General features: G+C 37.4%; 1 protein-coding gene across 1 annotated transcript in view; it reads left to right on the top strand.

The window, feature by feature from the left end:
- Positions 1 to 13,743, top strand: part of LOC132663000 (complement C5-like) — a 58,512-nt gene that overhangs the window by 2,534 nt on the left and 42,235 nt on the right. The window contains exon 3 of the mRNA XM_078436177.2: positions 166 to 224. Coding sequence (XP_078292303.2) covers positions 166 to 224 — 59 coding nt within the window. The remainder of the gene's footprint in view (positions 1 to 165; positions 225 to 13,743) is intronic.

Below are 13,743 nucleotides of genomic sequence, written 5' to 3'. Positions count from 1 at the left end.
AAGCTCCAGGTTTTAAATTTAAGAGGAAGAGGTATTCATTTTTTTTATTGAAATTAGGTTGAAATTAGCTTGGAATAATAACGTGCACGTTGCTGAATTTCTGTTCGGTCATTTTGTTTGTTTGTTCGTTTATTTCGACACTCCTTTCTTTTTCTTTTCCCCCAGAGAATTGGATTTATCGCGTAACCTCACTGCTATGCCTCACAGTCTGCAACGATATTCAGGTGGGTTCCAATATCAACACATGGTGTGCTGGTATAGTTCATTATCAATGTTATCAGTAGCCACCAAAAATATACACAAAGTCCAGAGGATGGTGCGAAACACTTTTCCTGTGGGTAGTCTCTCAGTCCATATCCAGTCAGCCTTGATGGGTACTCTCCAGTCCCTTATTGCCAATTTTCCTCCTTCAACCAGATACAGTGCCCTCTATTAGTGTCTAGCATGAAGGTGTTGGACAGACCTTAGGCCTTGAAGATGTCAGAGGGGAAACCTTTCTCTAGGTAATTTGAATATTAACTGCCTCTCTTAGCATGCTACAGGAACCTCCCTCCCTAAAGCAAGAGTGAAAATTGGAAAGGAGTGAGGGTAACTCATTCATTCCACGCCAATATGTATTTATCTGATAACATGAAAAAGTTGTTTCTCTTCTGAGTTGCATTTACAATACAAATATTAGCCACAGTAGAATGACTTAGCTGTCCCTCGGTTCTTTCCCAATGATAGCAAAGTTATTCTGTTTGTTTGAACTTGCCTCATGTTATGAAACCCAGTTTAATCATTTGGCAAATTTGCTTTAGAGGAGAATCAGACTAGCTGATCAGACAGGGACGGCAGCTTCCATTACTGCCATTTCTGCCTGTGACTTTTGAAAGTTAACTAAATTACGGATGTATTTTTAAATAAATGCTTGTTTGTTTTTTTTAATCTCACAGAGTAAGGTATAATTTGCAATAGAAAAACATGTACTTTGTCTAAATGCAAATTTTGCGTTAGACACCTATGAATATTGATATGTGAAAATAACCTAACTCTATACAATAATGTACAATGACCTGTCTGCAAAATACCAAATTCGTTGGGCTTGGTTTGCAAAACTGTTGATCATTTTGTCTCAATGTAGTGGGTTCATTTTTTGTTTTTATTGTTGTTCATCTGTCCTTGGCTTTCCTCTCTATTCATTTTTCCTATATATATTAAAACCCTATTATGTGCCAGATCTGTGGGAATGCAGTGGTGAACGAGATAGTTTTTACCCTCAAAAAGATTGCAATCTAGTGGGAAATACAGAAAAGTAAGACACTCTGATAATGGAATAGAATTAGAGACTTGGTGGTGTTCCACTAAAGTTCTAATGTGAATTTGTGTATGGGTTGAATCCAGAATGGGAAGGACCTGTAATATCCAGTGATTTATAACAACCCCATCCAGGTTAACCTTGGGCTGTTTCCAGTGCCAAGGTTGGTAAAGACACCGAGACTTGAAGAATTTGAGGCCTGCTCTGTGAGCTCAGATCTAAAGGCCAGTAACAGGCTTTTTGTGCTCAGGTCCAAACCAGACCCACTCAAGCAGATCCTGAACTGCTCTGTCTCTGAATCATACCACCTGAATCCACACTATTATCTATCATATACCTATTCAGGGTTAGAGTGGCTTTCCCGTGTGACCAGAGAATATTTGAGACCAAAACAGCCTCCAAATACTATTGGCTTGTATCTAGCTTTGAAATATTTTAAGCTCTAAATTCCTGTAACTTCCTTTTTTAAAGCTTTTGTAAGTTAACATTTTGAATTTCTACAAAAGGGAAACCCTTTCAGAAGCATTCCAGCTATAGATGAAATGCTCAAGTTAGCAAATTGCCATTTTGCCACCCTCAACATATTTGATTCAAAGATCATCAATAGGTATTAAAACCATTACGTGAAAGACAGTTGGGGAATAACATATTCACTTGGTCTCAAAATATCGTGTACAGATATCAGCAAAAGGGAATAAATTCAGGATAGCATCAGAAAAGGAAGTGAACTAGAAACAAATTTCTAGAAGAAGGAAAACAATGTATTTGTATTGCCAGGTGAATCAGAGATGAGCAAGATTAACTATTCATGTAAAACTTTCCCAGATTCTTTTCAACAGATTTATAGAATGTAAGAACTAGAGAGAATCTCAGGGTTTGGTCATATCTTCTAGCTAACCTCCTTCAATTTACAGTTAACATTATCATCTTTCAGTCTTAAAAGATAAAGTTATTTTCTTACCTAGAATTGGCCAGGTTCTAGTGTTAAGTCATTGGCTGAAGGCTGCCTGGGAAGAGCACAGCTTGAAAGCTAATGTGGGTCTTGAAAGCATTAACAACTGGAAGCTGTTAACTAATATGCTCCTTGAAGCTGGATGGCAAGCTCTTTCTTTTTATGTTTATTTATTTTTGAGAGAGAGAGAGAGAGAATGCGAGAGCATGAGCTGGGAGTGGGGGGAGGGCCAGAAAGAGAGGGAGACACAGAATCGGAAGCAAGTTCCACAATCTGAGCTATCAGCACAGAGCTCGACAAACCCACAAACCATGAGATCGTGACCTGAGCCAAAGTCGGACGCTTAACTGACTGAGCCACCCATGCACCCAGCAAGTTCTTTCTTTAAGGGAAATCCAAGCAGACCATCTTCATGGTTGCCACACTGCTGTTGATCAACCAAAGATACCACTCTGTTGCCAAAGTGCCTATGTGCTGACGGAGTTGGTGTCTGATGATAAGTGTGCTTCTGTACTGAGGGAGGAGTCTCCTGAACCAAGAGGTCCTGGCCTCTTGTCATTATTTCTTTTTTTCCCCTTTATGTCCTTAACAGATATAACTGACTCTTTCTCATTGTTAATGCTGATCACTACTATGTAAAACCAATCAAAAGCATACTACTGAGCTCTTCTTGTCTCTCAATTCCCCATGGAGACTTAAACAATTTCAGCTAACCTGTTATTGGGGTTTCCTGGGAACTTAAGCATAGGCCTATTGAAGCTGAACCCAAGGAAAGCCAGGATGACAATATGTATTGTCAGAGTCCTCTCCCCATCTCCATGTAGACTGATGCAGGAACTTGAACTCCTCTTAACTTCCTCTTATAATGACTTCTGAGGACCTCCTTAGTAATTATGCCTTAGATGGCCCTCACTTAGGGTGACACTTAGATTCCAGCTCATACTCTAAAAAGTAAAGTAAAAGAGACCAAACTAATCTTAGAAGATGGTCCCATAGAAGAGAATCTACTTCTAGTACAGTGATTCTTAGCTTTGGCTACATATTTAATTACCCGAGGTAATGCCTGCCCACCCCACCCTATTCAGAGACCTTGATTTAATCAGACCAAGGTATGACCTAGGACTCAAGATTTTTTAAAACTCCCAAGGTGATCCTGATGTGCAGGTAAGACTGAGAACCACTACTCTTGGTGGTGGTGGAAGCCAAAGAAAGGAGCATCATTTGACAAAATCAACATGTGAGTTCTTCGATTTGTTCAATTCATCTGTTCAATGAATATGGCAAATATGACTCAGCCCTGCCTACCAGATATGACTACATTTCATTAAGGCAATGCAGACAAGTAGAATATAAAACGAGATTGGCAGAATTGTATAGGAAGTGTTGAAATCAGTAAGAATGGGTCGTAAAGGCACACACAGAAAGAGGCATTTATCCTTTTCAGAGTAGATCAAGGAAGATATCTTAGAAAATAGGGTTTGTAAGCTGAGACCTGAGGACAACCCGTGGAAGTTAGCCACATGAAAAAGTTGAGATGAGCATCTAAGGCAAAAGGAATAGGTAGCTTGTGCGAGGACCAAAGATATTTGAGAGAGCAACTTGAGGAAACCAGAAGTTCATCAGCAGGGCTAGAGCACAGTTGGAGCAGTAAAACCGTAAATTAGGTGCCACAGCCAAAGGGGCTCAGATGAGCCATGTTAGGTGTTAAATCTGTAGATCAGTTTGGGGCATATTGCAATCTTAACAATATGAAGTCTTCCAACTCATAAGCATGGGATGTCTTTCTATTTATTTAGGTTTTTTAAAATTTCTTTCAACATGTTTTATAGTTTTCAGAGTATAACTTATACTACTTTTGGGTTTTTCCTAAGTAACTTTATTTTCTTTGATGCTATTATAAATGGAACTGTTTTCTTAATTTCAGTTTAGTCATTGCTGCTATATAGAAATACAATCTACTTTTGTGTATAGATCCAGTGTCCTACAACCTGGCTGAACCGATTTCTTAGTTCTAATGGTTTTTTGTTCGTTTGTTTTTTAAGTGGATTCCTTAGGATTTTCTAATACAAGATCATGTCATTTGAAAATGGAGATAGTTTTACTTCTTCCTTTTCAATATTGATGCCTTTTGTTTATTTTTCTCACCTAATTGTCCTGATGAGAACTTCCAGTATAATTTTGAATGCAAGTGCTTTTTCCTGATCTTAGGAGGAAAGCATTCAGTCTTTCATCATTTAAATATTATGTTAAGTGTGGATTTTTCTTAGATGCTGTTATCAGGTTGAGGAAGTTTTCTTCTATTTCTAGCTTGTTGACTTTTTTTTTTTTAAATCATGAGAGAGGATTGAATTTGTCAAATGTTTTCTTCTGCATCTGTTGAGATGACCATGGGTTTTGTTCTTCATTCTGGTGTTACAGTGTTTTACATTAATTAATTTTGGGATGTTAAACCAACTTTACATTCCTGGGATAAATCCCACTTCCTCATGGCTTATAATCCTTTTTATATGCTGCTTAATTTAGTTTGCTTGTATTTAGTTTGTAGTATTTAGTTTGTAGCATTGTTGAGAACTTTTGCATTTATATGTATAAGTGATATTGTTCTATAGTTTTCCTATGATGTCTTTGGTTTGGGTATCAGGGTAACACTGATCTGATAGAATGAATTGGGAAGTGTTCACTCCTCTTATATTTTTTAGTAAGAGTTTGAGAAGAATTGGCATTAATTCTTCTTTATATGTTTGATAGAAATTCACCAGTGAAGTCATTGGACTTGGGCTTTGTGTGTAGTTTTTAAATTGCTAATTGAATTTCTTTACTTATTATAGGTCTTTCCTGATCGTCTATCTCTTCTTCAATTTTAGTAGTTTATGTATTTCTAGGAACTTTTCTATTTCATCTGTTTTTTTATTTCATCTGTTAGCATACAGTTATACATAGCATTCCCTTATAATCCTTTCCATTTCTGGAATATTGCAAATAATGTCTCCTCTTTATTCATTATTTTAGTGAACAAAAATTTAGTGAATAAAAATATTTAGTGAATAAAAATTAAAAAACTCTGACAATACTTTTTTCTTGGAGAGCTTAAAGATTTGACTAATTTGTTGATTTTTTTTTTTTTTTTTTTTTTTTTTTTTTTTAAAGAACCGACTTTTGGTTAGGTTTGACTTTCTCTATTGTTTTCCTATTCTAGAATTCCAAATCTAATTGGTGTTTTTTCCTTTCTTCTACTTGCTTTGCACTTAGTTTTCTCTTCTCACTGTCTTAAGATGGAGATTAGGTTGTTGATTTGAGATCTTTCTTCTTTTTTAATGTAGATGTTTACAGTTACAGAATTTCCTCTAAGCACTGCTTTTGTTGCATCCCATATATTTTGGTATGTTGTCCTCATTTTTATTCATCTCAAAGTGTTTTCCAATTTCCTTTGTGATTTTTTTTTCTTTGAACCATTCGTTATTTAGGAACGTGTTGTTAAATTTCCACACATTTGTGGGGTGCCTGGGTGGCTCAGTCGGTTAAGCGTCTGACTTCAGCTCAGGTCATGATCTCATGGCTTGTGGGTTCCAGTCCCACGTCAGACTCTGTGCTGACAGCTCAGAGCCTGGAACCTGCTTCAAATTCTGTGTCTCCCTCTCTGTTCCTCCCCCACTCACACATTCTCTCAAAAATAAGTAAACATTAAAAAATTGTAAAAAAAAAAAAAAATTTCCACACATTTGTGAATTCCCAATTTTTTTTGTTATTAATGTCTACTTTCACTCCACTGTGATCAGAGAACGTATTCTATGTAATTTAAATTCTTTTAAATTTATTGAGGCTTGTTTTATAGCCTACCATATGAGTGAATGGAGAATGCTTCTTGTATACATATGTCCTGGTCTGATATGATATAGTCACTCCAGTTTTCTTATGGTTGCTGTTATATATCTATTTTTACCCAAAACCTATTTGTATATTTGAATCAAAAGTGTGTCTTGTAGACAGCATATAGTTGGGTCTTGTTTTTGTAAAAATCCAGCCAGACAATCTTTACCCTTTGATTGTGTAATTTAACCTACTAACATTTCATGTGATTATTGATATATCTAAATTTATATCTGCCACTTTACTTTTTGTTTTCTATATATCATGTATTTTTTGTTTCTCTATTCCTCCCTTATAGCTTTTTTTAAAACATTAAATGACTATTTTCTAGTGTTAGTTTTAATTCCTGTAATTTTACTCTATTTTTAGAAGTTATTTTCTTTTCTTTTTTAATGTTTATTTATTTATTTTGAGTGAGAGATCGGGAGCATGAGTGGAGGGGGCAGAGAGAGAGGGACAGGGAGAATCCCAAGCAGGCTCCCTGCTTTCAGCACAGAGCCCAACACAGGGCTTGATCTCATGACCTGAGCCAAAATCAAGAGTCAGATGCTTAAACAACTGAGCCACCCAGGTCTCTAGAAGTTATTTTCTTAATGATTTCTCTATGGCTTACCATAACTTATCTGAATCTACTTCATATTTATGCTAACCTAACTGTACCGATACATAAAAATGTTGTTCTCATAAGCTTTCCTCTTTCTCCTTTTTGTGCGATTATTATATTTCGTGCCTAAATATATGTTACAAACACACCAATGCTTTAACATAATTATTACCTTATAAAATATAAGATTATTAAATAAGCTGAGAAGAAAAAACAAATATATATTTGTAAAGTATATTTACTTTTCATTTAAATTTGATGTGTCAGAAGTCTCATCACTCTCAAAATGCATTATTTAATTTTCTTTTGCAGGGTATTTATTACTATATTTATCATAAAGAAAGAAGAGATTGTAAAACATATAAGTATAGCTTGAAGAATAATAACATATTGAATACTTGCATATAGGGCACCCAGGTTAAGAAATAGAAGCTCTCTGTGTGCCTGTATGTACCCATTCTTTATATGGTGTCCCATCCTCTTCCCCAAAAGAAGATGACTTTTATATTAATAATCCTTGCATATGAATAATTTCCTTGCTTTTCATTATAGTTTTACTAGGTGTATGTTTATCCTTAATTTGTATAATGTTTATTTCTGAATAACTGAATAGAAAGCCAAGTATAGTTACTAAGGAAAAGTCAAGATTGCCATTAGTAGATGAAGTATTCCTAGAGTAGATAGGTGAATAGTTTCTGGGTCACAACCTAGTTTTATCTCTTGAGAATTTACAAGAGCCACTTTGGGGAATGTCTGTGCCTGTGTACATGGTAAATGTAGTGAGTTATGATAAGCACAGAAGTTACTGCATTTGGGCGTCTGGTTGGGGGTAGTGTAGATCAGGAATGGAGAGTAGGAATTTCATCAGAACAAACTGCAACAAGCCAAGTACAAATAAGAATCTGGGTCAGGTTCACCTGGGCATTCTGACTTCAAGTGAAAAAGATGATATAAGAGCAGAATGGGGGCGCCTGGGTGGCTCAGTCGGTTGAGGGTCCAACTTTGGCTCAGGTCATGATCTCGCAGTTCGTGGTTCGAGCCCCGCATCGGGCTCCGTGTTGACAGCTCAGAGCCTGGAGCCTGCTTCAGATTCTGTGTCTCCCTCTCTCTCTGCCCCTCCCCTGCTCAGGCTCTGTCTATCTGTGTGTGTCTCTCTCTCAAAATAAATAAATGTTAAAAAAAATTTTTAAAACCCAGCAACATGGATCTGGATGATGAAAATCCTCAACAAATCTGTCCCTTGAGTCTCAACTGCTACAAGTGTTTGGATTTCCTGTACATCTTGTGCATAGCTGTCATCCTGGACTTTCCCTTCACTATCCCATTGAGAAATCCTTTTGCCTCAAGCCTGCATTGGACCTTCTGCATATCTTTATTTTCTTGGTTTATACTCTTATTTTGGTAGAGCACATTCTCCTAGCACATTGAAGTCAGATATATAGGAGGCAATTTTTTTTAAAGCCTTGCATTTCTGCAAATGTCTTTATTCTACCCTTAACACCTCATGGATGGTTTGATTGACTGTAGAAACTAGAAATAATTTTCCTTTAGAAATTTGAAGGTATCCCTCCATTGTCTTCTTGCTTCCCTGTGGCTATTGAAAGTTCATACCATTCTCCATTCTAACTCATAATCCTTCTAACTCTTAATCCTTTATATGTCATATTTCTCTCTGTGTCTTTCTGTCTGTCTGTCTCTCTTTCCTTGGAAACTATTAGGATCTATTTCTTGTCCTCAGTGCCTCCAAAGTTCCAGATGATGTGCCTTGGTATCAATATATTTTCATCTTTTTACTTGGCCCTTGGAAGGATCTTCTAATCTGACAACTCCCATCCTTCTTTTCTGGAAAATTTTCTAAATTATTTCACTGATAATAAGCTCCCTCCTATCTTTCTGGAGCTCTCATTTCTCATTATTCAGCTGCTGGGCCTCCTAATCCTCTTATTTTATCCTTCTTTATCTTATATTTTATCCTTTTTTCTCCTATTTACCATCTCTTTGCTTTTTTGAAGATTTACTCAACTTTATATTCCAGAGTTTCTTATATGTTTTTAATACCTAAGAGCTCATTTTTTTCTCTGAATGTTCCTTTTTTATGGTATCCTGTTCTTGCTTCATGATTGCAATATTTTCTCTTTTTTTATGAGTATATTAAGGGAGGTTTTTTTTTTTGGGGGGGGGTAGATGAATAGTCTTCTTCACTTTGCATAACCTGTATTTCCTCCAAGTTTTTTTTTCTGAATGTTTCAATCCTTGTCATATATGTTAGAAGCTGTCCTAATTTTTTGATATTCTGTTGTAGAGCAAGGAGATCTTTAAAGTTGTTGTGAATGTAGTAAGTTTAAGATGCTAATTAGATATCCAAGTGTAGGTTATGAGTAAGGGAATTAGATATACAACTCTAGGGCTTAGGGGGGTGGTCCAGAGAATGAAATTTAAGTGCGTTGGTGTATGTAGACAGTATTCAAATTCATGTGATTGGATGAGATTGCTTAGTGGGTGAATGCACATTAAAAAGTAGAAAAAGGCCCAAACCCTGGGGCACTCCAACATTCAGATATCAATTGGAGATATAAATTTGGAAGCCATCATTGGTCTTTGAAATAATGACCTTCCAGGGGTGCCTAGGTGGCTCAGTCAGTTGAGCGTCTGACTCTTGATTTCAGCTCAGGTCATGATCCCAGAGTCATGGAATCGAGTCCCCCATTGGACTCCACACTGAGCATGGAGCCTGCTTAAGATTCTCTTTCTCCCTCTGCCTCTCTTCCCGCTTGCACTCTCTCTCTCTAAAACAATTTTTTTTTTTTAATTAAGAAATGAAATAATGACATTCCTGTTTGTGGAAGAAACTAAAGGAATTACAGATTTCCATGGGAGCTTAAAGTAGCCAAATAACTCAAATGAAGAGCCTACTGAATTCTGTATCTTTTTTTTTATTAAAAAAAAATTTCTCTTAATGTTTATTTATTATTGAGAGAGAGAGAACATGAGCATGGGAGGGGCAGAGAGAGGGGGAGACAGAATCCAAAGCAAGCTCCAGGCTCTGAGCTGTTAGCACAGAGCCCGATGCAGGGCTTGAACTCAAAAACCATGAGATTATGACCTGAGCCAAAGTCAGATGCTCAACCAACTGAGCCACCCAGGCACCCCTGTATCTTTGATAGAGGCACAAGTAAGTACCTTCCTCATTCTCTCCTTAAATACTAAAACATACAGCAATCTAGTGATTCTCAACAAGAGACCATTTTGCCCTGCTTCCCATCAGGGGACATTTGGTAGTGTTGGGGACATTTTGTGGCCGTGACTAGGAAGAAAGTTCTGCTGACATCTAATGGGGTTGGAGGCCAGACATGCTGCTAAACAGCCTACAATGTACAGGGCAGCTGCCCATTATAATCACTCTGCCCAAAATGTCAGTAGTGCTGTGGTTGAGAAGCCTTGAGATAACTCCACCTGTGTAATTTCTCTTCCCATTTGTCACGAGGTTGGGGGGAGAAAACTCTGAAAGTTTCAGTATTAGGGAATATTAAATGTATGTGGCCTATTTAGGTTTAAGAAGTACTGATAATAGGGGCACCTGGGTGGGTCAGTTGGTCAAGCATCAGTCAAGTGTCCAACTTCAGGTCATGATCTCATGGTTCATGGGTTCGAGCTCTGCATCAGGCTCTGTGCTGACAGCTCAGAGCCTGGAGCCTGCTTCAGATTCTGTGTCTCCTCTCTCTCTGCCCCTTCCCTGTTCGTGCTCTGTCTCTCTGTTTCTCAAAAATATATTTAAAAATGCTTAAAAAAAAAGTGATAATAGTGTGAAATTTGACCTGACACTTTTTTCGTTCCCGATCTTTGTCATTGTATTTGTTCCTTCTTAGTAATCATGTGAGTCCATGCATGGGACTGAGTACAAAACGAGTAACACAGATTGTCCTTTTGTGGCCCAAATTTTGAACCTATATGAGAAGAAGATATATATTAAATATGCCCTTGAAATAAAGTGATTTTTCCTTTCAGATGGCTTCAGTAACTGAGATGGTTGGCCAAAAATTAAAACAAAGCTAAAATTAGTCTCATCTCTGATGAGAGTGTTTTTGACACTGTTGGTTTGAAAATGTTCTGGACTGGATCTATGCAGCTACAATCTTAAGGTCTTTTTACATTAAATGATCCTTTTCAATACATTGTTGCTTACTAATTTTCCTATCATTGCTCCTGCTTGACATGGTTTAGAACTCAATCAATGGTTTAAATATTAGCTTACAGGCCCCTGTTCAAAAAAATGTGTTGCAACAACATGTATGTCAGCAACATCACTTCATGAGAGAGTTCATTAACTACTCACACAAGGCCATTAGTCCCGACAAAAGTATAAAGTCTAACATTATAGCTATAAAACTCTTGCTTATCAAAATCTAAAACTGTTATGATAGAACAGTTTTTAAAGTTGCTGTTGTGAATGAACATTTGACATCTCAGAATTTTATCAATTTCTGCTTGCATTTTACCGTAGAGAACATTTTCACTAATACTTTGCATAAAATGTACTACCTATTATTTCCATGGAACAAAGAACAGTAAGTCATAAGGAGATGGCAACATCCCCAGGGTCAGAGAAGCAATGCCGAAATTCTTTGTTTCCTGTTGCATACAAAATGAAATCCAGGCTCATTAACTTGGCATTCAGGGCCATCCACAACCTGCCCTCAACCTGCCTTTCAACATTATCTTCCTTGGCCCACCTTTTCATTCATTCATTTGGCAACAACTTGTTGAGTGTCTAAGTATCCTTTGGACAGTGTAATAAGTTCTGGGGTATATCCCCATTATATATGTTAGACCCAGTACCTGTCCTCATGGAACTCATAGTCTAGAGAGAAAAACAGTCAAGTGAAGATGCAATTACAAAACCCAATAACCTAACTACTAGCCACCCAATATACCTAGAGACTTGCAGTTCAGGATGGGACCATTCATGCAATTGAATGCAGACTTAAGGAAGCCTAAGACAGCAATAGCTTCATTGCTCCCTTGCCCATGCCCTGGTTGTTGACATTGAGGAGTCATTTCTAGTCCTAGAGTTCCCTGGGAACATTTCAGCATTTGGGGAGCTGCCTTGGGACTTTAGACCTGCTCTACAGTGGATCAGTACAGACCTCGTGGGCCCCATTCAACCAGACCCATTCCATGGAAGCCTCAGAACCACTTCCATATCTGAGACATTCTACATGAGATCCAGGATGATAGTCCCTTCCCATGCTCCTTAAAATTAGAATGTAGAGCCTGAGACAGGGAGACATTCCTTGCAAGTGAGTTTATTACAAGACTTCTCTCAAGAGAACCTGTAAGCAGTAAGGGAAGCTGCACAGGGCAGGGCAAGAACTAAGCAAAGATGTGGTATCAGCTGAGGTCTAGCTTCACCCCGACCCTACCAGGGTGCTCTGTAGCATGGATGCTACCACGAAGTTGTCCCACCTTGAAGCAAGGAAGGTAGGCTGTTGTGCCCCCAGAATCAATCAGTTATTGACTATGAACCAATCCCAGACAGAGATGTAACATCTCAAGCATTTCTGGGCAAGCTGTCATCTGTGGCTGAGGTGAATTACTTGGAGAAGGGGGCAAGTGAGAAACTTTAACAGCCAGCACTCAAGGTATCTATAGAATGGTTGCACCAAGCCCAGTAAGGGGGATCTGGTCATGGCATCAACTGCATCTACTACACCCAGAAAATGTGCAAGACCAGAGCAGCCTCCAAGTATTTTGTGTCTGTGTCCAGCTTTGAAACATTTTTCTAGAGACTCCCATTTGGGTGTCTTTTCTGCTTTACTCATCAATATCTGCTTTATATTTCAAATCCCAAAATTACTTGTAGACATTCAAAGGTTATGATTTAAATTCTTAGCTTTCCTTCTCAGTGATCCCACTATCTAATGTTAATAATTAACCTGAAGACTAATTTAACCAAAATTTTCAAGCTGAGTTCACAAAAAGGAGGACAATTTCCAGAAAGTTGTCAACAGCTTAATGCTACCCCAGGCATGGACATTTTAAGTGTAGTCTGTATTTTTTTCTACTTGGGAAAAAGTTGGGCACAAGAGCAAACGTAAGTGAAAAATCCCGTTTTCATTTGCAACGTGTTTTGGTTATGCTTTTATAGAAAACAGAACTCAATCACTGCCACATGAAATTAATTTTCTACTTCTGAAAACTCCAGGTTAGCTTCTTCTTTTCTCTATTGTCCAATGCTGTTACTCTGTTTTCTGTATGAGTACTTTGTGAACACCACATGACTTGTATTCAAAAACTTTGTATTTTTCCCAAGCTGTTACCTCTGCTCCAGGGAAGGGTAACTTACTGATTGGTATTTTGATTAAAAAAGGTTCTTCAAAAGACAGAAGCATGATCCCTATTTGCATTTCTTATAGTGGACTCTATTACATACCCCCCCCCCCCCCCCGCCCCCGGCTGCAACTGATCAAAACCACTTGGATCTGCCTCCTTGAAATCTCATCCTTTGGATACTTTCAGGAAGCTATCCTGGCTTCATCATAGATAATAAAACATTGAGAAATAAAATATATGTTGTTAAATATAAGAAACAGTGCTAATTTCAGTTGATTCTCCTAAGTGAAATGTTTTTAAAAAATTATGTTTTATTAACAGTCTCTGTAATTTTACTGTTTCAACAGGTATGTTGTCTCAGCCCCTAAAGTATTCTATGTTGGAGCCTCTGAAAATGTAGTAATTCAAGTTCATGGATACACGGACTCATTTGCTGTGACCATTGCTATTAAAAGTTATCCTGATAAAAGTTTTACATATTCTTCTGGCCAAGTTAATTTGTCTCCAGAAAATAAATTCCAAAGCTCTGTAAACTTAACTGTATGTATTCTTATCATAGTTTCTTTTATATGCCAAGTGTTTCTTTATAAAACACACATTGATCCTTTTTTACATGTAGGTATAAAAATGTGTTACATCATACTATTAAGTGCATTGACTAGTTGAGAAGAGATAAGTGTCATATGTTTATAT

This window comes from Panthera onca, chromosome D4 (genome assembly GCF_046562875.1).
Source record: "Panthera onca isolate mPanOnc1 chromosome D4, mPanOnc1 haplotype 2, whole genome shotgun sequence".
NCBI lineage: Eukaryota > Metazoa > Chordata > Mammalia > Carnivora > Felidae > Panthera > Panthera onca.
Note: the sequence above shows the minus strand (reverse complement) of the source record. Positions and strands in the feature narration are given on the sequence as shown.